Source organism: Carassius auratus, chromosome 18 (genome assembly GCF_003368295.1).
Source record: "Carassius auratus strain Wakin chromosome 18, ASM336829v1, whole genome shotgun sequence".
NCBI classification, from domain to species: Eukaryota; Metazoa; Chordata; class Actinopteri; order Cypriniformes; family Cyprinidae; genus Carassius; species Carassius auratus.
This window is the reverse complement of record NC_039260.1, coordinates 18,013,516-18,037,914: the sequence shown is the minus strand read 5'-3', so window position 1 is coordinate 18,037,914 and position 24,399 is coordinate 18,013,516. Positions and strand designations below refer to the sequence as shown.

Genomic DNA, 24,399 nt, shown 5'->3' with positions numbered 1-24,399 from the left:
CTTTTGGATTTGTAGTGTATATTAAAATGTTTAATAAATCAATCAGATTAATTGGACCCTCTTAAATAGACTGCAGGAATAATATTTTGTAACACTTAATTTGATTTAGTTCAGAATCATAGGAGAATCGTGATCTCTATATGAGACCAAAAAAATCGTGATTCTAAATTTATCCAGAATCGTGCAGCCCTGCCATACACGACAGCTATTGTGTACGTCAACTATTGTGTACGGCATTAATAGAACACTTTATAAACTTATTGTCAGAATTTGTTGTCGTGCTGCGTCCAGTATAGACACCATCTTTGATTTATATGGGTTCTAGAGTATTATCAGGCGGCAAGGAAGTCGACCGGAAGTTGAAGTCGGCTGCGTGCTGCCATCTTGTAGCAGAACTTCACTTGCGTTATCATCCCATTGACCTCCCATTCATTTTGGCGTCATTTTGACAGCGAATAACTTTACATCTGAGGCGTTTAAAAACTCCAGTTGTCCATTATTTATTTCTAAAGATACGCGACAATGTATAAAGAGCTCCATTACCTTCTATGTTACATTATGGCCCCATAGAAACAGTTTTTGTAAAAATAGGCTAACGATTGCGTCATAACCACGCAACTCTCTGTCGCATTACCGTACAGACAGGAGGAGAAGCTCGCAGGCAATTAACTTAATATGGCGTACTGGCGTTACATTTTAAAATACTATACAAAATAATTAATCAGAATACTTACTCCTGTTCACTCACGACAAAGAACTCCCCGCTCAAGCTCGCAGTCTCTGCAAGATCAACGATGGCAGTTTGCACGCACAGCTACTAGAAGATTTACATCTGTCAGACAGGTTGCTGACGTCGTCAAGCTTCGTTTGAGTCTGCGCGTCAGAAACGGAAGTGCTAAAAACGGGCTTCACTTGTCTCAGTTGAGTTCCAATGGGGTCGCTGTGTCCATTTCTTTTACTGTCTATGAGTATTATGCCGCTTGTGTCCGTTGTAGCCACGCAGATGCACACAAACACCGAATTCCATTCACATCTGTGTGTGCCTGAAATGACACAGAAACATGGAATTATGTCAAAATGCATGTCTCTGCAAGTATCCTTGTAAACACAGTTGCCTATGGCTTAGGTGAAGGTAAAGAATTGAGAAAGAAAATGAATGTGTAACAGTGGTTTACAGCAGTTTAATGTTCTTGTTGCTTTCTGTCATGAATGTTAATCAAACAACAAAACACGGAAAAAAAAATCACTTTCGTAGCTGTAACACATCGATTTAATTTATACAGTGAAGACCATGCAGTTATTTTACATTATATGATTCAATTTCTGTACCTGAATAATGTCAGTCTTACCTGAAAAATATAAAGCACTGTATATATTTTAGTTGTATCTTTGTTTTGTTAAATTTATCTGTGTTAGTAATTTGTTTAATATCTATGCTGATTTATTCCTTCAAAATCACACCAATCATTGATATTTTTTCTTTTTCCAAATAGAGCTTTTTAAGTCATCTGGTGATTAACTATACTATGCCTTCTGACAAATAATATGTCAAATGTACAGATTTTGTTTTGTTTTGGCAAGTAATTAATTATTTTTCCCAGAGAAAAAAGTTGGATTATGCAACAGACATGCAACTCGTTGTTTCCTTCAAGGAGAAAATAAACCATTGGTATCGCCCCCTTTTCATACTATTTCTGATATGCCGATGGCTTTGAATTAATCAAAAACTGACCAATAAATATCAGGGGACGATTCATCAAAGCATTCCTAAAAATTTGTAATAGATGAGTATCAGTAATATCGCAATGTATTATTACAATTCAAAGAAACTTCTATCTAAAAAAAAAAAAAAAAAAACATCTTTATATTATCAGTGTTCAAAACAGTTTTTTTTTTTTTTTTATTGAATCTATCAGAGTTTTTTCCAGGATTCTTTGATGGATAGAAAAAAAGGATTTATGTGAAATTATATATTTAATATATTTAATTTCATGCATGTAGAATCATAATCTGAATGACCGATAAATGTTGAAATTCTTGTTGAAGAAGGGGACCATTGTCTTTGCTTGGCTTTTTGAAACCTATATTGTAATGTGTTAAATTATTTGTTAGAAATGTCAGAGTTTAACTGAGTGGTTTCTGTTTCTTTAGGCCTATGGCTCAGGCTGTGATATCGTGATCCTTGCAAGCGATTTTGAGTGTGTTCAAATTATTCCTGGAGCTCAGAATGGAAACATCCAGGTGGGGTGTGTGGAGTGCTCTCAGCAGCTTGGCCGGGTAAGATACTACACTTCTTACATTTACATACACGCTTACAGCAGGCCTTTGATACCAAACACTGAACGAATGTGAAATACTATAACAAAAGTAATCCATCCTAGTGAAACAGTAACAGTGGGTAGATACTGACTAGAACAGACATTCCTAAACCAAAATATCAGCTTTTGATTTGACCAAATTGAAATGATTTGCTGGCCAATTAACAAACATGTCAATCGGTAATTAACATTTTATTTTTTCCTTTTTGTGTGTGCGTGTTTGTAAATATTAATGTAAATTTTGCAGTGTTGTACAGATATTTCAGTTGCTCTCATTTAGTTGCTGCATCATTAGCTTTACTCAGTGGAGTTGCACTTTGGCCATCTGTTCCTGGATGGACGAAACAAAGTCCTGCTCAGGCCGGTTGGAGTGCTTAATCTAAAAGAGCAATGTTTGGAGAGCACCACATGTTTTGGGGAATCAGCTTGTAAATTGAAGGCTGGGACAGAAGAGAGAAATGCCGCAAAACGTGTAAAATATATGTGTTTAAGCCACATTCTTGACACAGGCATCAGTCACCGATGAGCAGACATTGTGCTTGTGGATCTGATACAGATGTGGCCATTAAAAATGTGCATCCCATGACCCTTTCTGTATGATCTTGCTTTATTTTGTTAAAATTACTCCCATTTTCACAGATTCTGTAAGGGGTTCACAAACTTCCATGCATCACTGTATATGCTAGCACAATAAATTGTTTACAAAGGACATTAAATAATGATCCGCTTTACACTCATGCAGTCATGTGTAAATATTCATATTATCATATCAAGCATTCGTCTTATACTATTTTGTTTATATTTTATTGTGAATATTTTCTCACGATCACAACACATCACATGAAGTTAATAATTTATCAGAAACTGATAATTGCGTTAATTCTATTTTTAAAATGAAACATACTGTTATAATCTATAAGCATATTTAACAGTCGGTCGAAGACAAATAATTGCAAAGTGTTTCCGAGTAATTTGGTCTGGCCTGTAGATCCAGTATGTTGTTCCATGCACCATCTGGTGGATATTCTGTGAAGCAAAACACATTTATTTAAATTCTAAACTACGTGCTCACGGAATTCAGCGGAATTCCATGGGAGGAACTGAGGCATGCCGTGGGAAAAAACACGCATTCTTGTAAGCCACAACTCCCTCCCTCCTGACAGTACAAACATGAATAGATGAACATGTATCCAGTAATCTGCACTGACTGGTTTTTTGACATGGTTTTGTGTTCACATTTTCTCTTTGCTAATGGTGGAACTGCTCTTTTATAATTATGGTAATTATAACTAATTGTTAAATAATTGTGCCTTTTTAGATTGCTGCATCCTATGGAAATACCGTTTGTATTTTTGAACCAATAGCTTCCAACCCAAACAAACGTCACAAGGTGAGTTCTGCACTGGAGGACAGTGGATCCTCTGTCAGAGAGTCATAATAATGATTACTATGGACATTTTGACATCTTTACTAATTTACCCAGTTACATATTTTCTACTGTATATCAGTACTTTACTGAATTTGAAACGGTAATGTTTACCAAAAACTCTTTATTTTTTTTAAAGCAACTGAATTACCAGTGGCAGAAGACTGGTCAGTTCTTTCTCAATGCTATAACCTACAATCTGGCCTGGGACCCACAAGGTTTGTTGAAATACACTGTCTGTGAATGAACTACCCGTATTTTCCGGACTATAAGTCGCACTTTTTTCATAGTTTGGCTTGTCCTGCAAATTATATTCAGGTGCGACTTATTTATCAAAATTAATTTGACATGAACCAAAAGAAATGAACTAAGAGAAAACATTACCGTCTCCAGCCGCGAGAGGGCGCTCTATGCTGCCAGAGATGCTGCTCATTGCTCCTGTAGTCTACACTGAGCAGCATAGAGCGCCCTCTCACGGCTGGAGACGGTAATGTTTTCTCTTGGTTCTTGGTTCTAAATAACTGTGACTTATAGTCCAGTGCGACTTATATATGTTTTTTTCCTCATCATGACGTACTTTTGGACTAATGCGACTTATACTCAGGTGCGACTTATAGTCCAAATAGCACGTTAAATGTTTTCAGTAGTTCCCTTTTTTTCAACTCTGTTTGGGTCTTCTGATTAAATAATACATTATTTAGAGATATTTCTCTGACTTTTTGTTTTTTTTATTTTTATGTTTGAATAAACAGAATAAAACGTGAGATTTGAAGTGGTAAATGGTGCAGGTTTGTTAGATTGGTTACTGCATAATAACGCAGTTACTAACCATAATAATAATAATACCCAAACTTCCATTTGTGCTGTTTTATAATTCTGATAACTTCCCTGTTATTATAAAATGAAGGAAATATTAATGGTAATAATAATATAAAACAAGACCAGTGCTCTCAAACTTTTGGTATGTATATGGTAACGTTCAATGTATATGGATGTAATATTAGTACCATCTGTTTGTCATGTAGGCAATCGTATCTTGGCGGCGACTGAGCGTTTGCAGCTGTGGGCTCCTCCAACCAGTGACACGCTGATAGAGGAAGAGGACGGTCAGCTGAATGAAGATCGAGCTCATGAGCTGATGCTCAACGACTGGAAATGTGTCTGGCAGTGCAAGTGAGTGCAGCTCAAGATCTTAACCACACTTCAGTCTGCATACTGAATCTTTAAAGGCGTTTGTCCGATTTACTGAACGTTAAAGCACATTCGAAACATTAAATTATTTAAGTGAGATGTATAATGAAAAAAGAAGGCTTTTACTCTTCTTAAATAAGAATTTGATGTAATATGTAGGCATAATATGTATTGCCCAGAGTTTGCTCAATCTGGAGTTTGCGAGCGGACTGCGGGGTGTTTGAAATTGCTAATTGAACGGATGTAAAAATTAATTAAATCAACATTGGCTGCCCATTCCTCCGGATGTGTGTTCACGGTGTGTGTGTCTGTGTCTGTGTGTGTTCACTGTTGCATGTGTGCACTTGGATAGGTTAAATGCAGAGCAGAAATTACGAGTATGGGTCACCATACTTGCCCACACTTCACTTCACTTCACTTCACTTATTGTAACTTTAAAAGCATCCTATGGGACTGTCAGCTTAACTGCAGTGTCTTTTAAAGCTGGATGGATATTAGTGTTCACTGTCTGGCTGCTGTTATCTTAGAATTTATAAAAGATTTGAATAAATACATGGTTATAGTTAGCGAGGGTAGAATATTATACCAAATAGAAAACCAAAAACTTGAAATTCTGCGTTTTTGACTGACATGATAATGATTAATAATGAAAAAAATTGCAAAAATAGTAACATTAGATTCTTTAAATCTGAATCTGAAAACGTGAAATAATTTCATGCAGGTGTAATGTGGAACTTCTTTATGAAATATACAGTCTTGTTCAAAATAATAGCAGTACAATGTGACTAACCAGAATAATCAAGGTTTTTAGTATATTTTTTATTGCTACGTGGCAAACAAGTTACCAGTAGGTTCAGTAGATTCTCAGAAAACAAACAAGACCCAGCATTCATGATATGCACGCTCTTAAGGCTGTGCAATTGGGCAATTAGTTGAAAGGGGTGTGTTCAAAAAAATAGCAGTGTCTACCTTTGACTGTACAAACTCAAAACTATTTTGTACAAACATTTTTTTTTTCTGGGATTTAGCAATCCTGTGAATCACTAAACTAATATTTAGTTGTATGACCACAGTTTTTTAAAACTGCTTGACATCTGTGTGGCATGGAGTCAACCAACTTGTGGCACCTCTCAGCTGTTATTCCACTCCATGATTCTTTAACAACATTCCACAATTCATTCACATTTCTTGGTTTTGCTTCAGAAACAGCATTTTTGATATCACCCCACAAGTTCTCAATTGGATTAAGGTCTGGAGATTGGGCTGGCCACTCCATAACATTAATTTTGTTGGTTTGGAACCAAGACTTTGCCCGTTTACTAGTGTGTTTTGGGTCATTGTCTTGTTGAAACAACCATTTCAAGGGCATGTCCTCTTCAGCATAGGGCAACATGACCTCTTCAAGTATTTTAACATATGCAAACTGATCCATGATCCCTGGTATGCGATAAATAGGCCCAACACCATAGTAGGAGAAACATGCCCATATCATGATGCTTGCACCTCCATGCTTCACTGTCTTCACTGTGTACTGTGGCTTGAATTCAGAGTTTGGGGGTCGTCTCACAAACTGCCTGTGGCCCTTGGACCCAAAAAGAACAATTTTACTCTCATCAGTCCACAAAATGTTCCTCCATTTCTCTTTAGGCCAGTTGATGTGTTCTTTGGCAAATTGTAACCTCTTCTGCACATGCCTTTTTTTTAAACAGAGGGACTTTGCGGGGGATTCTTGAAAATAGATTAGCTTCACACAGACGTCTTCTAACTGTCACAGTACTTACAGGTAACTCCAGACTGTCTTTGATCATCCTGGAGGTGATCATTGGCTGAGCCTTTGCCATTCTGGTTATTCTTCTATCCATTTTGATGGTTGTCTTCCGTTTTCTTCCACGTCTCTCTGGTTTTGCTCTCCATTTTAAGGCATTGGAGATCATTTTAGCTGAACAGCCTATCATTTTTTGCACCTCTTTATAGGTTTTCCCCTCTCTAATCAACTTTTTAATCAAAGTACGCTGTTCTTCTGAACAATGTCTTGAACGACCCATTTTCCTCAGCTTTCAAATGCATGTTCAACAAGTGTTGGCTTCATCCTTAAATAGGGGCCACCTGATTCACACCTGTTTCTTCACAAAATTGATGACCTCAGTGATTGAATGCCACACTGCTATTTTTTTGAACACACCCCTTTCAACTAATTCAACTAATTGCCCAATTGCACAGCCTTAAGAGCGTGCATATCATGAATGCTGGGTCTCATTTGTTTTCTGAGAATCTACTGAACCTACTGGTAACTTGTTTGCCACGTAGCAATAAAAAAATATACGAAAAACCTTGATTATTCTGGTTAGTCACATTGTACTGCTATTATTTTGAACAAGACTGTATGTTAACCTGTCTTTGTGTGGGTGTAAATTGCTCTGCTTTATGTGTGTGTTATGTCAGGACTGCTGCTGCTGTTCGTATTACTCAGTGGTCTCCAGATGGAGAATATTTCGCCACAGCTGGAAAGGTAACCCCCCCCCCCCCCTCCCCCACACAGACAATCACACAGAACATTATATAAGCAATATGTAAGTATATATAATATAAGTATAATTAATGCTAATTATAAGTTCTACACACTAGTTCTATCCCGTACAGAAAACGTTATCATTGTGATGGTTATATTATGTAAGGTTAAGGTAAGCTAATTTATTTTATCCTAGCAGAATTTTGTAGCGTGAAGACAATTGGGGATTAAAAAGGCGTCATCGTTAAACAGTATTTAAATAGATAATTTGAGGTGCAAGTAATAAAACTATGAAACAACATTTAAAAAACAATACTTAAACAAAGACTCTAAGTTAATATTTCACTAAGTATACAAAAGGACTGTTGCGAATCTTTAAATCAGTTAATTAAAACCGTTCAAATTAACGTATCTACTAAAAGAAACTGGAGTCAAATTTACTGCAGTTTACTGCGAAGTGAGTGTGACGTGCTATACTTACTGGACAAATGAATAGTACAGCCAGTTTACTACAGTAGTCAACATTTGAAGTGAATTAAAACCTAAAACCAAAGTGCGTTTAATGAACTTTTTTGATCCAATTCAAATGTTGACTACTATAGTAAAGCTATGCTATTTTAAAACAGCTGAGCTTCTGTGATGCTACTGGATGCTAATGTAAGTGTAAGCATGGCTACTTTAAAGGTGCATTCATATTAGCTAATTTTTTTTTGTGAGCAAAAAAGGCCTATTGTCTACAGTGTAGCAATGCATGAAGCACACACAGAAGTCACATTCAAAAAGCAGTTTTCTGCTGATCAACACGTGGAATCTGCATGACCAACTTCTTGTGAAATAAGCATTAGGAAATATTAATATAGCACTAGCGCAACATTTCCAAGGGTGTGGATTCCTACTGAAATACAATTTTTTTTTTTTTCTTTTTTTACAAGATCTCAAATCAGTTGCATATGCACTATTGTGTGTGCATGCCATACACAAAAAAAAATCTAGCTGTGTATGTATGTCAGCGTACTGTGCTATTGATGAATATTACGTTACACAAACTGGCCATAAGCCAAACCGGCACACAAACAAGGGAAGTATACTTTTGGCTTTATAATCTAGATTTGGTCCACCCCAAAATATTCTGTCCTTTTTTGGAGTCCAAATATATTGATTGGTGTAAATGTGGTTCTTTTGAAAACGCAAATGCATTTTGTCTTATTTTAATACTTTAAACAATAAAAGTAATTTGCACATCAGCAAGTGTGAAAATTTGAAATTACAGGGGCACAACTATTTCTATCTCTCTCTCTCTCTCACACTCTCTCTCTCACTCTCTCTCTCTCTCTATCACAGGATGACTGCCTGCTGAAGGTGTGGTATCCCACCACAGGATGGAAGTCTGCAGTGGTGATGCCGGACATGGCTGATAAAAAAATTCCAGAGATTCATTTCTCATTTGTGTATCTGGCACATCCACGTACAGTCACAGGCTTCTCCTGGAGGAAAACCAGTAAATATATGCCCAAGTATGTCAAACACATCCACAGATTCTTTCAATCACACTAGGGCGGGTGGTATGACAGACAGAATGTTCCATGCAATAGTAGCAATATGTCAACTAGTAGATACACTGCTAAACCATTAGTACCATTTGGTAGATATATGCATAGGGGTTGAATTCAGCAGATGTTGCAGTCACAGCTGTGCATGTATTGACTATTTTGCAGTGACTTCAAAGGTGGTTTATTCAGTCAGCTTGTACAAATTCATTTTGCTTATTAACTCTGATGCTAGACAAATCATTAATATATATATATATATATATATATATATATATATATATATATATATATATATATATATATATATATATATATATATATATATATATATCAGTGATGGAGTACACGAGTCCTGGACTAGGACTCGAGTCCGACTCGAGTCACTATTCTTTGGACTCGAGTCCGACTCGAGGCTCCATTCTCACGACTCGTGACTCGACTTGGACTCGCGGACTGATGACTCGTACTTGGACTCGAGGATATATAAAATCGGACTTGAGCATTCATCACGTTGTTTTTGACTAAAAATGTTATAAAAATGTTTCGTGCCCAAGACCGGTAGGGATCTATTCTTTTCCCTCACAGACTACCGTTCGCTCTTTTTGCTTGACAACACACTAGCTGACGTCACTCACTTTACTTTCACTTTACTTTTTTTTCCAATTCGCTCGGGCACTTGCGGGAAAGGATGAAGCTGATTGGTTAGTTCTTGTCACATGACCCGCTGTGCGCTTGCGGCATTCTGAAAAGTTGAGATGTTTTTAACTCAATGCGGGTACGGACGCGCCTGTATGCTTCCATTATGAGCAGGGGCGTAGCCATCTGTTCAGAAGAGAGGGGGACAGAAATTTTATATATAAATGTATATATATGTATATAATATATATATATATATATATATATAAAACATTTCTGTAATCTATATAGCCTAACGATCAACAGTTTTTCAACTTTAAGATATTTTGTTTTTAAGGAAGTCTCTTCTGCTCACCAAGCCTGCATTTATTTGATCCAAAGTACAGCAAAAACAGTAATATTGTGAAATATTTTTATATTTAAAATAACTTTTTTCCCTATTTGAATATATTTTAAAATGAGCACGAATTCTGAGTATGGGTCACCATACTTGGCTGTATGTCACTTCACTTCACTTTGAATTGATCAAAAGTGATGATAAAGTAATAATTTTTCAAAAGATTTCTATTTTAAATTAAATGCTGTTCTTCTGAACTTTCTATTGATCAAAGAAACCTGAAAAAAAATCTACTCCGCTGGTTTCAACATTATCATAATGTGTTTTTTTGTTTTTAGTTTTTTTTTGAGAAGCAAATCAGAATATCAGAATTATTTCTGAAGGATCGTGTGACTGGAGAAATGATACAAAAAATTCTGCTTTGAAATCTCAATAAATTACATTTTGAAATATATCCAAATAGAAAACAGTTAATTTAAATAGGTTAGTAAAAATATTTCACATTATTTTTTTATCACATAATAAGGCAGAATAGTTTCTATTCTGTAATAAATGCTATGTCATTTGGTACGGCATTGTTCATCATTTATTTATCACCTGCAGGAAATCTAAAATCTATATTTATTCACACCAGCTCTTGAAAACCTCTATGAGAAAATTAGACAGAAAAAGTGCGGGGGACGAATTTCCATGATATTAAAAGTGGGGGGGACACGTCCCCCGCGTCCCCCGCGTAATCTACGCCCCTGATTATGAGCATTGGAAATAACGAACTTGAGCGCGCAAAAGACGCAATATTTGAACAGCCCTTATCGTTACACGTTGCTTTCTGACCAGTCGCGTGCTGTCACACAGACATATTCACTTGAACACCTACTAACGCACTCACGCTAAAACACTAGTTCACTCACACACACACACTCTCTCTCTCTCTCTCTCTCGGCATATCGTATTGATCTTTATGTTTTAAGTATCTTTAAAATACAGTGTCCTGTAAAATGCATGTTTCTTTTTTACGCCGAGTGTATTTCTGTAATACAGTGTTAAAGGATTAGTTCACAAAAAAAATTAAATTTCCAAATCATTTACTCCTCCCAGTGCCATTCAGGATATCCATGGCGTTTTTTCTTAAATTATGTTTTTTAAGGAAAACATTTCAGGATGTTTTCTTCATATAATGGACTTCAATGCCTACCAACTCGGTTGCTATTGTTTCCTCAAAAAACGTAAAAATTTTTCCAATACGGGACTCGAGACTCCACTCGGACTCGAACTCTGGTAATGGTGACTTGACTTGGACTCTTCTTTGGTGACTCGGACATGGACTAGGACTCGACAGTTGGTTACTCGACTACAACACTGATATATGTATATATATATATATATATATATATATATATATATATATATATTTATACATCCATCAAAAATTAAAAGAACAAATTATTCAAAAATCCAGTGCCATAATTGACAATTTTATGTATTTATGTATTTATTACTTTTATTTTTTTATTACTATATTTTATTACTTTTTTTCATTAAAACTTCCAGGCAAAATTACTAACTACATTGTCTCATATATTGTTAGTGTGAAATAAAAATGACTCAAATTCTTCACTGGTTTGATAAATGTATTTGTTAAAAATATTAATTCGTAATGTAATTACGAGTGGTATTATTTTTTATTAAAAAAATAACACAAATCTTTAAAGATTTTGAGACAAAACTTTAGTAAATGAGTTAGATATTAGTTAAATGATCCTCATTCCATAAAATTTTGACTCCAGCCTCATATCTACAATTTCTTTGCTGAAGCGCTGTAGATTTAGCAGTGCAGGAAACGCTGCCGAGATTTTAGTCTTACCGCCCACCCTTAACTCACACTGTGAATTCCACCCGTGTTTGTGTGTATTTCTCATTGTTTGTGTGTGTGTGTGTGTGTGTGTGTATGTCATAGGGGCTCTGTGTGTAATGTGTTGCTGACATCCTGCGCGGATGGCATCTGTCGTCTGTGGAGTGAGACCCTCTTGCCTGAGGACAGTCTGCTGGGGGGGCAGATCTCAGAGAATAGCAGCAGCTTCAGCTCCTCTCTGCCAAACAACGCTCAGAAAGACAAGATACAGCACGCTCTGGAGGTCAGCATGCAGAAGCACACATCCTCATAAACGCCATTCTGAAATCATACAGACAAAATGACATTATGTAGCACTAAAGTATTGCTGTCAAGGCATAACAAGGAATAATGCGTTATGCATGTTAGTTGGGTTACTTTTTAAAATTAGCTATGGCTGTAGTCTGTATCAAGGCTGAAATCATTCTGAAATGCAAATAAATGTCTGTTTTTAAATTAAATTGAAATAGTCGAACGGCAGAAGTATTGAATGATTTTTCAGCAGTTGTCATCTTCAGTAGGATGTGTGAAAACTGTATGCTAACAAGCAGCAGCCTACCTAAAAACTAACAAGCAATTCATTTTGCTTTTTAATGAAATCGAATCTTGCTGCCAGAAGACAAATCGGTAGGCAATTCAAAATAGTCAAGCTTAAAACAGGGCAAAACAACCAAATATAAGCACTACGTAAGACAAATATGTAAACACATTTCCCGTGAATTATTTTCGATTTGTTCTTCATAATTTCAAAACAGTTAGAATATAGTGCAAAATGAATCATATGCATTTTTTTAAAGTCATTAATTAACTTTGACTAAGCAACTTGACGATGTAAAACATGAGATACTCTCCATTAATTTTAACCAATTAAAAAGCTGATTGAGATTTGTGAACGTTTACCAGTAATAATACAAATGCCTTATTGTAGTAGCTAGTTAATTGAGTTTTATTCATCCCATTTCCAAAATCAACCATTAATCTTCGAAAGATGCAAACACTTATAGTATGTGTTTGGGCAATTTTACATTACATGGACTTTTATATGTCAGTGTGCTGCAAAGTCAAGAAAAAAAAACCTGCATGACCTTAATTTAATATAATTGTGCATAAGATGATTTCATCTTTTTGTGAATTATGTGGTTTTGTTAGAAAAACAGATGCATGATGAATGGACTCTCATAAGTAATAAATAACATGATGTACAGTTAACTTTATTATAAGAAAGCAAAAACAAGGCGCCAATTATATTTTTTCCTGTGTTCACATCAGTATTTAATGGTTATGGAGGGAAGGCACCTACCGGCAGAAATATAAATTGGCAGTTGTATTTCTTTAACGTTAGATGTTAGGGTATTGTAAAACTGTTGTAAAACTAATATTGTTTTAGACTGAATTTTGTGTGAGTTTGTATACATTTCTGTCTAATACAATCACAGGCTGTTGGTTTTTCAGTTTCAAACACACTTGGCTGTGTCACATGTTAAATGTATTTTTATCAATATTGCAACACGCACACTTTCAGCTGTCTCCATGTGCCATCTGTAGACCCAGATAGAATTAGCATTTTCTGCACTTATTTTAGAGGAAGAACTTAAATCACACATGACAAAGTTTGTTTTGGGGGCTTGGACTACTACAGTCTGTTTGATTGTTGGCGTGCTGAACGTGAATTGCATTTAGGATGGTAAAAATTGTCTGTGTCCATTCAGTCTATCCACCACCTCAAGCACCTGCGTAGAGGCCGCAGGAGATCGTCCGCCCTGGTGGCCCACACCGAGCTGCTGCCCAGCCAGCTGGGGTCTCACGAAACTCACCGCCACATCTCACATTACGCCAACGCCCTCTGCCACTTCCACATCTCTGCCAGCATCAATCCCAACACAGGTGCACATACACACACTTACTTGGGTTTACATGGTTTATGAGAACACAATTTTATATGATTGTACATAGAGATTCTTTATAAACAGCTTAACCTTGTTATCCTTTATATTTATTATTTTGCATTAAACATTTTTACAAATTATATAATTTTGCTGATTTTTATATCCAAAAAGTAAGATAAAAGTCTGACTGATTATAATGTGAATCAGTGAGGTGTTTATTACAGTACAGTACAAGTGAATTTTGTGAAGGGGCAAGTGAAAGAGAATTTTATTTGCCTGACCGGACAAGTAACCTGATCAAAATGTTAATAACAAACAGCAGCTAGGGCAGCATCAAAACTTTTGCACGAATGATTCTGATTTTATTATTTTCAGTGTAAACGGTGACTAATAACGGATAATGTATTGACAGTATCAATGTCGTGTCAGTTGAGGCTCGTGCAGCCGGTCTGACTCCCGGAGAAATCAACACTATAAGAACAGCACACACAAAGAAACAAACATGAGCAACATACTGCGGTAGAAAAATCTATAAATATTCTATATAACATATGCAACATCACACGATCAGGAGTAATGTTTTCCCAACTTTCAGCTAGATTGCAAATGTGATATTGACTTTAAACTACTTTAGTTAAATAAACAAGTAATATTAACTGACATTATGGATTGTTTTTTCCTCCGTTTTGCTAACAAAAGTAGTTCTAAGCAAAGCCACACAAAAACAGTTGCACATTTCCGAGAAACACACAATTCTTTTGTTACTAAATGATTCATTTTTGAACAAGTCAATGATTCAGTGAGCCATTTATGAAAACAGTTACTTGCTTAATTTATTGAATGAATCAGCCGTTTGAACGAATCGGTTGAATCAATGATTCACTCATTAAGACAGTGACTTGCCACCCCCTACTGGTGGTTTAATTTCATATTTAAAAGTATCATTGCATTTTTCCAACATTTCATATTTGTATGTCAAAAAAGGTAAAACATTAACGTAATAACATTATTTATGCATTTAGACAGATGGAGTTTGTTGATACTGATTTCATTTGAATAGTAACAACCATATAGTGTCTTATTATTCTTACTTAATGTATTGATCAAATGTAAGAATGTGACGTAAAAGGAGACACTTTAATTTAGGAATTTATGGAAATATTGTCCTTCATAAAGTTAAAAAGTAATCAATTTAAGGCAAATATAAAAAAATATGCTGATAAAAGTAATACCTGATGAGACTGCTTCAGAATAAATTACATTTGTGCCAAAAAAAAAAACAACTGTCCGAAGGACAAGCTCTTGTCAAAGCTTAATGTCGAGGCCTACAGTATAACATATTACTTACAGTACATATAAATATCAGTTGTTACCAATAATGTGTCTTAGTAGAAAGTTTTCTGTTTCAGTATATGAGTGGGGTTTAGAAGATAAAAGTATGATCTTCTCAAAATAACGAGTCATTGTAAGCATTCACACACACTCACACTGATAGTAGCTTGATCTTTCTTTCCGTCATCAGATATCCCCGCGGCGCTGACTGGATCAGGCCTGTTCTCTGAGGACGTCAGCGGAGGGTTTGTGGTTCACTGGCTGAATAATAAAGATCTGAGCTTCACCACCTCCATGGACCGGTTCATGCAGCAGCTGCGCAAACTTTCTGAGCAACACCTGGAGCAAGCCACTGAAGACTTTGAGCAGGAGGGGGCAGTCAAGTTTGACTTCGGTATTACCTTATGAATAAACCTGTTGGCATATAGATAAGACTTAAAGGGATAGTTCACCAAAAATTAAAATGTTGTCATTAATAACTCAACCTCAAATCCTTCCAAACTCGTTAGACATTTGTTCATCTTCTTTATTCAACAGTTATTTTCCTCCAAATCATGTATTCTGGCATTATGGATAGTACCATGACACATGCACACTGCTTTCTTCTGCATGTAAACATGGCTCAGTGCATGCGTGTTCTACGTCAGCAGCATCATGCACATACATTGTTTACGTGCAGAGCTACTCTCGATAATGGCAGAAGGCGTGATTTGAAAGAGAAGAATTGTTGGATAAAGTAATTTTTGTTTTCTTTTTGGGAACAAGAAGTATTCTCATAGCTTAGTTAAATTAAGGTTGAACCACTGATGTCACATGGACTATTTTACCAATGTCCTTACAACATTTCAATTGCATTGCACTCTATGTAGGGTCAGAGAGCTCTCGGATTTCATCAAAATTATCTTAATTTTTGTTCTGAAGATGAACAAAGGTCTTACAGATTTGAAAGGACATAATGGTGAGTAATTTATGACAGAATCTTTTCATAAAGGGTGAACCCTCCCTTTAAAGCTGACAAACATGGGCTAAAAGCTGCAAAGAATGACTTTTTTTTAATTTATTTTTTTTATTGTGGCATTATTGTTAAGATTTTCTGCTGCATATTTACAGTATATTATATAATGTGCTCTATTGTTGCTTTTTTAGATCTGGATGAGATGTCTGATAAGGGCTCTTCAGAGCATGAGGAGGGCGATCAGGAGGGCAGTACCAAGGCCTCTTCTCCTGGTTCGAGCAGCAGTGCTCCTCCACCCTCTGTTTTGCTGGATCGGAAACTGGAGACTCTCATCCTGGAGTGGAACAAAAGTCCAGACATGCTCTTCACTATTCACCCACACGATGGATCCTTCCTCGTTTGGCACATCAAATACCTGGATGAGTTTATACCTGGCATCTTTAGACAGGTTCAGGTAAGAAACTCATTCAGAAATCATGGTAATGACAAGTAATGCATTATGATAGTTTTGAGGTATGGTGTTATGTTCAGAAATATTGGAAACCTATGCTCTATAATTCTTGGCAGCACCCATTGAAAACTTATGCTACTAGTTACCCAGATTAATTAAATAAAGTTAACTTGTTGTCTCCTTCAGGTGTCGTTCTCCTCTCGTATCCCTGTAGCATTCCCTACAGGCGATGCTAACTCCCTCAGTAAGAACATCATGATGTACGCTTGTACGTTTATGGACCAAGACAACTTCAGTGCGCTGGATGATAAGAGAAGTGAGCGGCGGGTTCCTCAGAGTGCATCTGCGTCCGCCGGGCTTAGTGCTCTTGGACATTCTCTTGCTGCTGTCATCGGCCCTGCCGTCATGATGGTGTCCAAACATGTGGACGGCTCGCTCAACCAATGGGCTGTGACCTTTGCTGAGAAGTCTGCCTTTTCGAACGTCCTCACAGTCTCGCACAAGTTCCGTTACTGTGGACACCGTTTCCATCTGAATGATTTGGCTTGTCACACGGTACTTCCCTTGCTGCTAACATCATCTCATCACAATGCAGTGTTGACTCCGCCCTCTGGATCTGGAAACGTTGACGGAGATCAGATTGGGGGTGTGGCTCTACAACCCACCAGGCCATTGAGAGGCATTCCCCGTAAACAACTGCGAAATGCAGCCACGCGTACATTCCATGACCCTAATGCGATCTACAGTGAGCTGATCCTCTGGAGAGTCGATCACATTGGCCCACTCTCCTGCACAGGGGGCGTGTCAGAGCTAGCACGAATCAACTCTCTACACACATCTGCATTCTCCAACGTGGCCTGGCTGCCAACACTCATCCCTAGCTCAGTGCTTGGTGAGTTTTACACCACAGCTGTATCCATATCTGGAATATAATTCATTGTTAATTGATAATATAGGGAGGGCAATTTCACCCTCTGGATTCGATTAACACATGTAAGCGTGATAAGGCATTTTCACCTGATAACCCCGAAAAGAACTTAAATTACACTTTCAGTTTTGTTCGTACAGATAAGAGCTATACATCAATCGAATCTGTAAAGGGTCTACGTTTTCTGTATGCAGACATAATAACAACAAAACTTTGTGCACTTATAAAATAAAGATAACATACAAGGTGTGCTGTCTTCAGCCTTGGTCTGCGCTGATCTTCATTTAGACACGCATCATTAAAATGAACTGTAACTCCGTGAATACTCAACGAAGAGACATGAGAGATATATCTATAGAAAGCTTGACATGTCTACTTTTAAACTAAACAAGTGTTAACGAAAACAAATATTCTGTGATAAAGTAATCCATATGATAACAACGCGATGTCCAGTCTTTCACTTCTCCTTTCATCATATCTAATGCGACCATGCCCATGCGCTGAACGTGCTATTAAAATTATAAAATTATAAGTTTCACTGAAGCGAGCGACAGAAAACGAAACAGCGAGACCCTTAGACCTCAGAGTGTTAAACAAAAGCCTATACTTTTATACATACTATTATATTTATATAGAACCCCTCCCAAAACACAATTGAAAAATGAATGGATTTCAGGGTTATAATGGAAATCGATAATGGTATCGGTTTTAATGCAAACTATATTGGTGTCTATTTGATGGATTCTATTGGTGGAACGTAATATTACAGATGGCAACCAATAGAACAACAGTAGTTCTTATTGGAATAATGGCAAAAACAAAAAGGAATTCTGTAATGGTCTGTATTGGTCTGATTTTATTATTATTATTATTAGTATTGTATTTTTTTTCAGCAGGGTAATGATACTCATACTGTGCTGCAAATTCTTGACAATATTGAGCTGTAGCTTGAATTGCAAATGTAATATCGCAAATCAAATTGCAATCGCAATATCAGTCAAAAAAATCAAAATTAGATATTTTCCCAATATCGCAAGGCCCTATAGTTATATGCCATGCCAGTCTGTGTACAGTGTGCGTTCTGGCAGGTATTTTCTTCTGTTGCCTTTTATAGCATTTAAGTGAGTTATTGGCAGTGCCACCCTCTGCTTACATGAATGGGTCAACACCTCATCAGCACTGAAAACATTGGGATTTTTTTTTTTTTTTGACAATTAAATCAGCTAATTGATTATTTGAAAATTGTGATCCATCCCTAGTACTCATTTGCCCTGTGCTAGCCACTTTCTGTGCTTTGGATGTGTGCGCTCAGAAAACTGTATATCAGAAGCACAGTCATATTCTGGAAAAGGGGGTGGGGAACAATAGCTCATTTGCATTTAAAGATGTACGAATGCGTGTTTTTGATTCCACTTAAAATAGACATCTTCAAAATAATATATAAATTATCTGTGGGGTATTTTGAGATGAAACTTCACAATCTTCACGACACAATCTGGGGACATCTGAGCCTTATATTACATATTATAAAAAGGGGTATAATAGGATGTCTTTAAGTTTATTACTATGTCTAGCTTCTTAATCCTTTTTTGTGTGTGTGTGTGTTTGTGTCAGGAACGTACTGTAACTCAGCAAGTGCGTGCTTTGTGGCATCTGATGGTAAAAACCTGCGTCTGTATCAAGCTGTGGTAGATGCCCGCAAACTGCTGGATGAACTCTCTGACCCAGAGACCTCTGTAAGAACTTTTCCTATTAGATTTGATTAAAAATAATGTCTTTATCTGTCAATTAATGAATGGTAAATGTCTTTAGAGTTGACCTGAATGTTGATCTCTGATGGTTGCTTTTATGTTCAGAAACTGGTGGGTGAAGTATTCAACATTGTGAGTCAGCAGTCCACTGCCCGGCCCGGCTGCATCATAGAGCTGGATGCCATTACTAACCAGGTGTGTTCTGTTTGTGTGCACATGCAAGTTTGTGTTTGATTAACATTATTGCAATTCAAAAAAATTATATGTTGTGTGTAATTCCGCATTTGTGTCTTTCAGTGTGGCTCAAACACACAGCTGCTTCACGTATTCCAGGAGGATTTTATTTTAGGTTACAAACCACATGAAGACTTTCCAGATTTCAACATTACCAGTGTTCCCTCTGGGGGAGGTACAAAAACCTTTATCTTTGCCTTGAAGTATGGTTTAGACAGTTGCAGAACATTGCACATTTTTGTCTCGGTTTCTAGAGTACCAGCCCCCTCCTTTCTCAGAAAAGTTCTACCTGGTGGTGATCGAGAAGGATGCAAATCAGAACTCAGTGTTACAGATGTGGCATCTTCATCTGCGCTCCGTGCAGGCGTATGTGGGTGCGTAAGTGGGTTATTTGTGAAATGATGACAGCTGTCAGCATACAGCTTATGAGACAAAATTGTGAGTGGAGTCTAATGAATTGAAAGCTGACACTTCCTCTAATTAATTATTTCTTTTTCGGAGAAGGAAATAATTTAGAAGGAAAATAATGCCATAATTTAGGGCATCAATAATGTACATCTGCACTATCTATTGTACTGTCTACTGTATATATTTCTGTTGATATCTGTTTCTGTTTATCTATGTCTCTTGTCTGGGATTAATTTGATATTAAATTATTGTCTTGACTGATTACGGTTACATTTTACTGACTTTCTAATCCTTGCAGAAGAGCCAATAAATGACCACGTGTTCCAGAACAAGCTGACGGTTCCTTTGAGTCAGAACTATGGTGACTCATCTCCTGACATCACTCCAGGTCAAAGTCCGCTGCCCCGCTCCTCCTCTTCTGCCAACCTGCAGTCAGCCAGCAAACTCATCCTGAGCTCTAAACTGGTCTACAGTCAGCAGTTAGACCTTCCACCAGGGGTGGAGCTAATCAGAGCCACGCCCTCTGCTGGTATGATCATGCATTGTTACAGACTAGAATTGCTTCATTAATTGCTTCATAGCATTAATATAAGCTATGCATGTTAGCTTTTAAAGGTATAGTTCACCCAAAAATTCTGTCATTAATTACTCACCCTCATGTCGTTCCAAACCCATTCAGAACACAAATTAAGATATTTTTATTGAAATCCAAAAGCTTTCTGATCCTGCATAGACAGCAATGGAACTACCACTTTCAAGGCCCACAAAGATAGTAAGGACATGTGACCTCAGTTGTTTTTTGCGCAAAGAAAATGTATTCAACAATTTCTTCTCTTCTGTGTCAGTCTTCCACACACGTTCACAAGAGTACCATGATGCATGTGTGGTGCTCCTGACGGAGGAGCCAGCATGCTGACGTAGAACCCAGATAAGCTGCACCTTCTTTGCGAGTAGAGGAATGTACAGGCATGCACTGTAATACTCTCATGAACATATTTTAACAATATCCTTACTACCTAGAGTTGAGTTGCTGTCTATGCAGGACCAGAAAGCTCTCAGATTTCATTAAAAGTAACTTAACTTGTGTTCCAAAAATGAACTAAGGTCTTACAGGTTTACAACGACATGAGCTTAAGTAACAGGATTTTTGGGGGGGTGGTGAACTATCCCTTTAAGATGAACAGTTGCAGTTAAACTTGGGTCATTAGGGTGTTAATAAAATAAAATCTTCCTGATATTCACGATGCACTACCATAAACTACTGTAGATCAGGATTTTGGTTTACTGATGTCATTGTAGAAATACCCAACTCACAAGTTTATAATAATATGGAGGTTATTAAAGTGAAGTGAAACTGTTATCTAAAATGAAAGCATTTGTCACTATAGCAACCCTCTACGGACACCTTGGCAATTGAGTGGCCATTGGTTAGTAATATTTATTTTTTTTTGTTTACTGACCAGACTGAAATACTATACTAAACTCTCAATTTTGCATGCGGATTGCATCCGCACCCCGTCATCCATATGGACCACGAGCTGTAACAGTGGCACAATTTTGTGAGCAGCGCATCAGAACAGCAGAGCACTAAACAAGCGCTCTGGCCGTTTAAGGCAAATACCAGAAAACCCGGCAGTTCTTAAAAGCTGACGAATTTCAAAGGAACTCTTTTGTTTTTTTTTGTTTTTTTGACGAAAATAAATTAAAGAATATTGTTTACACGAAGTGTGTTAATTATGCATGTTATGTAAGACTCTCTTGCTCGATCTGTCTTTCTCAGAGTGAGAGAAAGCGACGGTGAGTCATGTGCCCTCAAACTAAAGTTTATGGTATGCCAAATACACAAACACAGGAGAGCTGCAATTCCATTGAGATGGTCTTAAAAATTATCAGAGATCGCTTGATGGAGAGAGAAACTCTGAAGCGCTCAGGCAGAGCGTCTAAGTGTTTGGCGAATAAATGTAAAAATGCTAAATGCTAAAATCATACTCAGCCTCCAACTCACACTGGTGAGTAAAATCTGCAAATTTATTAGCCATTGGCTAATATTAGATATCATTTAATCATCTAGCGTGAAGATTCAGACGCATGTGCGAGTGCATACGCAGTGTAGAGGGTTGCTAAAGCCATATTCACATGGACCCTAACAATCTGTTTGTACAAGCTGCCTAGTCATGGTCTCTGACTCCTAATAAGAATGTGTTCTAACCATTAAGTATTCATAATACTGGATAGTGCTTTTATTAACGATGGGATATCATCTCAAATTTGCTTTGTATGACATATTAAGCCATTTGTGAGTGTGTATGGGGATGGTTTGTGTTCTGCTGTAAAAGTGTCATGTGCTTTTGTAGGTGATAAAAATATTGGGTGTTCTTTTCAAAGGTCACTTGAGCTCCTCATCTATCTACCCTGTGTGTCTGGCTCCATACTTGATTGTGACCACCTGTTCAGACGGACGCGTCAGGTTCTGGCACTGTAGGGTGGACATGGACTTATCAGCACCACACCCCGAAGAGACACGTTTATATCGGTGGGAGTACTGGAGACTCTTGAAAGAGGAAGAGGACAACGACAGCTCTGTGAGTGTTGCTGGTCGACCCATTGCGGTCAGCTGCTCCTACACTGGAAGACTTGCTGTGTCGTTCAAACAGAAATCGCCTGAAAATGAAGGTGGCATGCTTCAGGACTTCTCCATGCTTGTATCGATATACGAGTGTGAGTCGACGGGTGGCTCAGAGTGGGTCCTGGAACAGACTATTCACCTAGACGATTTTAGCAAACCCGTGAAGACGCTGGATCCGCGTGTTAGTGTTGATAGCAATTTGGTTGTCTATAGCAAGTTAGATTTGTTTGTAACCAAAGACAGCCCCAATATCAAACACTTTGTGCACCTAGACTGGCTGTCTAAAGAAGATGGGTCACACATCCTGACGGTTGGGGTTGGATCCAACATCCTTATGTATGGACGCATCTCAGGGGTTGTCACAGAGCAGACAGGAGTGAAGGATGGCATGGCAGTCACCCTGCCTCTAGGGGGCAGTATAAAGCAGGGAATTCGCTCTCGTTGGGTGCTGCTGAGATCCGTAAACCTTGTTTCTTCTGTAGACGGTACCCCGTCCCTGCCAGTGTCCCTATCCTGGGTGCGTGATGGCATCCTGGTGGTGGGCATGGATTGTGAGATGCATGTTTATGCGCAGTGGAGGCAAGATGAAAAACTGTGTGACTATGATGACAACAGCATCTTATCCCCAGAAGGCGTTGCAGGTCGCACTATGTATGCTTCAAATGAAGGCAGAGCACGATCTAGGAGCGTCTTCGAGGGGAGTGCGGGAATTGATGATGCGGTCCGCCCCCCAGCAGTGATTCAAGATGGCGGTTTATTTGAGGCGGCCCATTCATTGTCACCCACTCTTCCACAGTACCATCCAACACAGCTTCTAGAGCTTATGGACCTTGGAAGGGTCCGTCGTGCCAAGGCCATTTTGGCGCACCTGGTCAAGTGCATTGCTGGAGAAGTTGCAGTGGTGAGGGATGTAGAAGCAGGTGAGGGTGGCGCCAGGAGGCACCTATCCCGAACCATCAGCGTGACGGGTAGCACGGCAAAAGACACTATTGTTGCTGGCCGAGATGGTGGGCGAGATTACACAGAAATCAATTCCATACCTCCACTTCCACTATACGCACTGCTGTCTGCGGACCAGGACACCTCTTACAAGATGGGAGATGAAGCGGGAAAAGCTGGAAAAGGGGCAGAACGTGAGACACAGAAACAATCAGAGGATCAGTACGCTGATCTGTTTCAGGTGCCGGCTGTCACAACCGACGATTTTGTGAACTTTGCTGCTGAGAAACCAGAGAAGAAGTCTCGTGTAATTAACCTATCACAGTACGGCCCCACGTACTTTGGCCCTGAACACGCACAGGTGCTGTCTTCACATCTTATGCACTCCAGCCTTCCAGGTCTCACACCCCTTGAGCAGATGTTCCTTGTGGCTCTTGCCGATACTGTGGCGACCACTAGTGCAGAAGTAGCAGGACCCACAGATAAACAGTACGCTGGTGAGTTTACTTCTCTTTACTTCTTTGATGGGGCAACACTGATTTTTAATAGCCCTCAGCAAATGTGCAGTTATGCCCCTGAATATACAGAAGTATCTTGTGATTGTGTCGTGATATACTTATTGTGTTGACTAACTGTCAAGTATGTCATTGGGGTTAACAGAGTACATGAAAAGAGAACCATAATAAAAGTTTTTTTTTTCTTGTTTTTTTTTCTTTTTTTTTATAACCTTGGTATTATTATTTATTGTCAACATTAAACATATCAGGCTTTATCCATGTTACCTATAGCTCACATCTTTTTTATTTAGTCTCTTTAGTGCTAAACTTTAACAAAGTGTTCCAGTGCTTCCTAGAGCCAAAATGCAAGGAGAAAGGTTCAGGGATAGTTGGATAAATCATACAGCATGCAAGTATTTATACTGTGGTTCTAATTCACCTAACATTATATTGCTGATGAACTTCAAAGTTCAATCCTCAGTTTCCCAGTTGAGGAAGTTTTTAATTAGTCTCTGAGTTTTGATGTGCAAAACT

At 37.9% G+C, this 24,399-nt stretch overlaps 1 protein-coding gene across 6 annotated transcripts in view; it reads left to right on the top strand.

Moving 5' to 3' along the window:
• Positions 1-24,399, top strand: part of LOC113118577 (dmX-like protein 2) — a 65,683-nt gene that overhangs the window by 14,287 nt on the left and 26,997 nt on the right. For all 6 annotated transcript variants that reach the window (XM_026287857.1, XM_026287853.1, XM_026287856.1 and 3 more), the window contains exons 2-18: positions 2,152-2,277; positions 3,637-3,708; positions 3,884-3,962; positions 4,770-4,917; positions 7,378-7,444; positions 8,786-8,958; positions 11,925-12,102; positions 13,568-13,742; positions 15,267-15,470; positions 16,223-16,485; positions 16,669-17,374; positions 19,025-19,146; positions 19,267-19,356; positions 19,459-19,570; positions 19,650-19,769; positions 20,102-20,332; positions 22,189-23,865. In XM_026287857.1, coding sequence (XP_026143642.1) covers positions 2,152-2,277; positions 3,637-3,708; positions 3,884-3,962; positions 4,770-4,917; positions 7,378-7,444; positions 8,786-8,958; positions 11,925-12,102; positions 13,568-13,742; positions 15,267-15,470; positions 16,223-16,485; positions 16,669-17,374; positions 19,025-19,146; positions 19,267-19,356; positions 19,459-19,570; positions 19,650-19,769; positions 20,102-20,332; positions 22,189-23,865 — 4,543 coding nt within the window. The remainder of the gene's footprint in view (positions 1-2,151; positions 2,278-3,636; positions 3,709-3,883; positions 3,963-4,769; positions 4,918-7,377; positions 7,445-8,785; positions 8,959-11,924; positions 12,103-13,567; positions 13,743-15,266; positions 15,471-16,222; positions 16,486-16,668; positions 17,375-19,024; positions 19,147-19,266; positions 19,357-19,458; positions 19,571-19,649; positions 19,770-20,101; positions 20,333-22,188; positions 23,866-24,399) is intronic.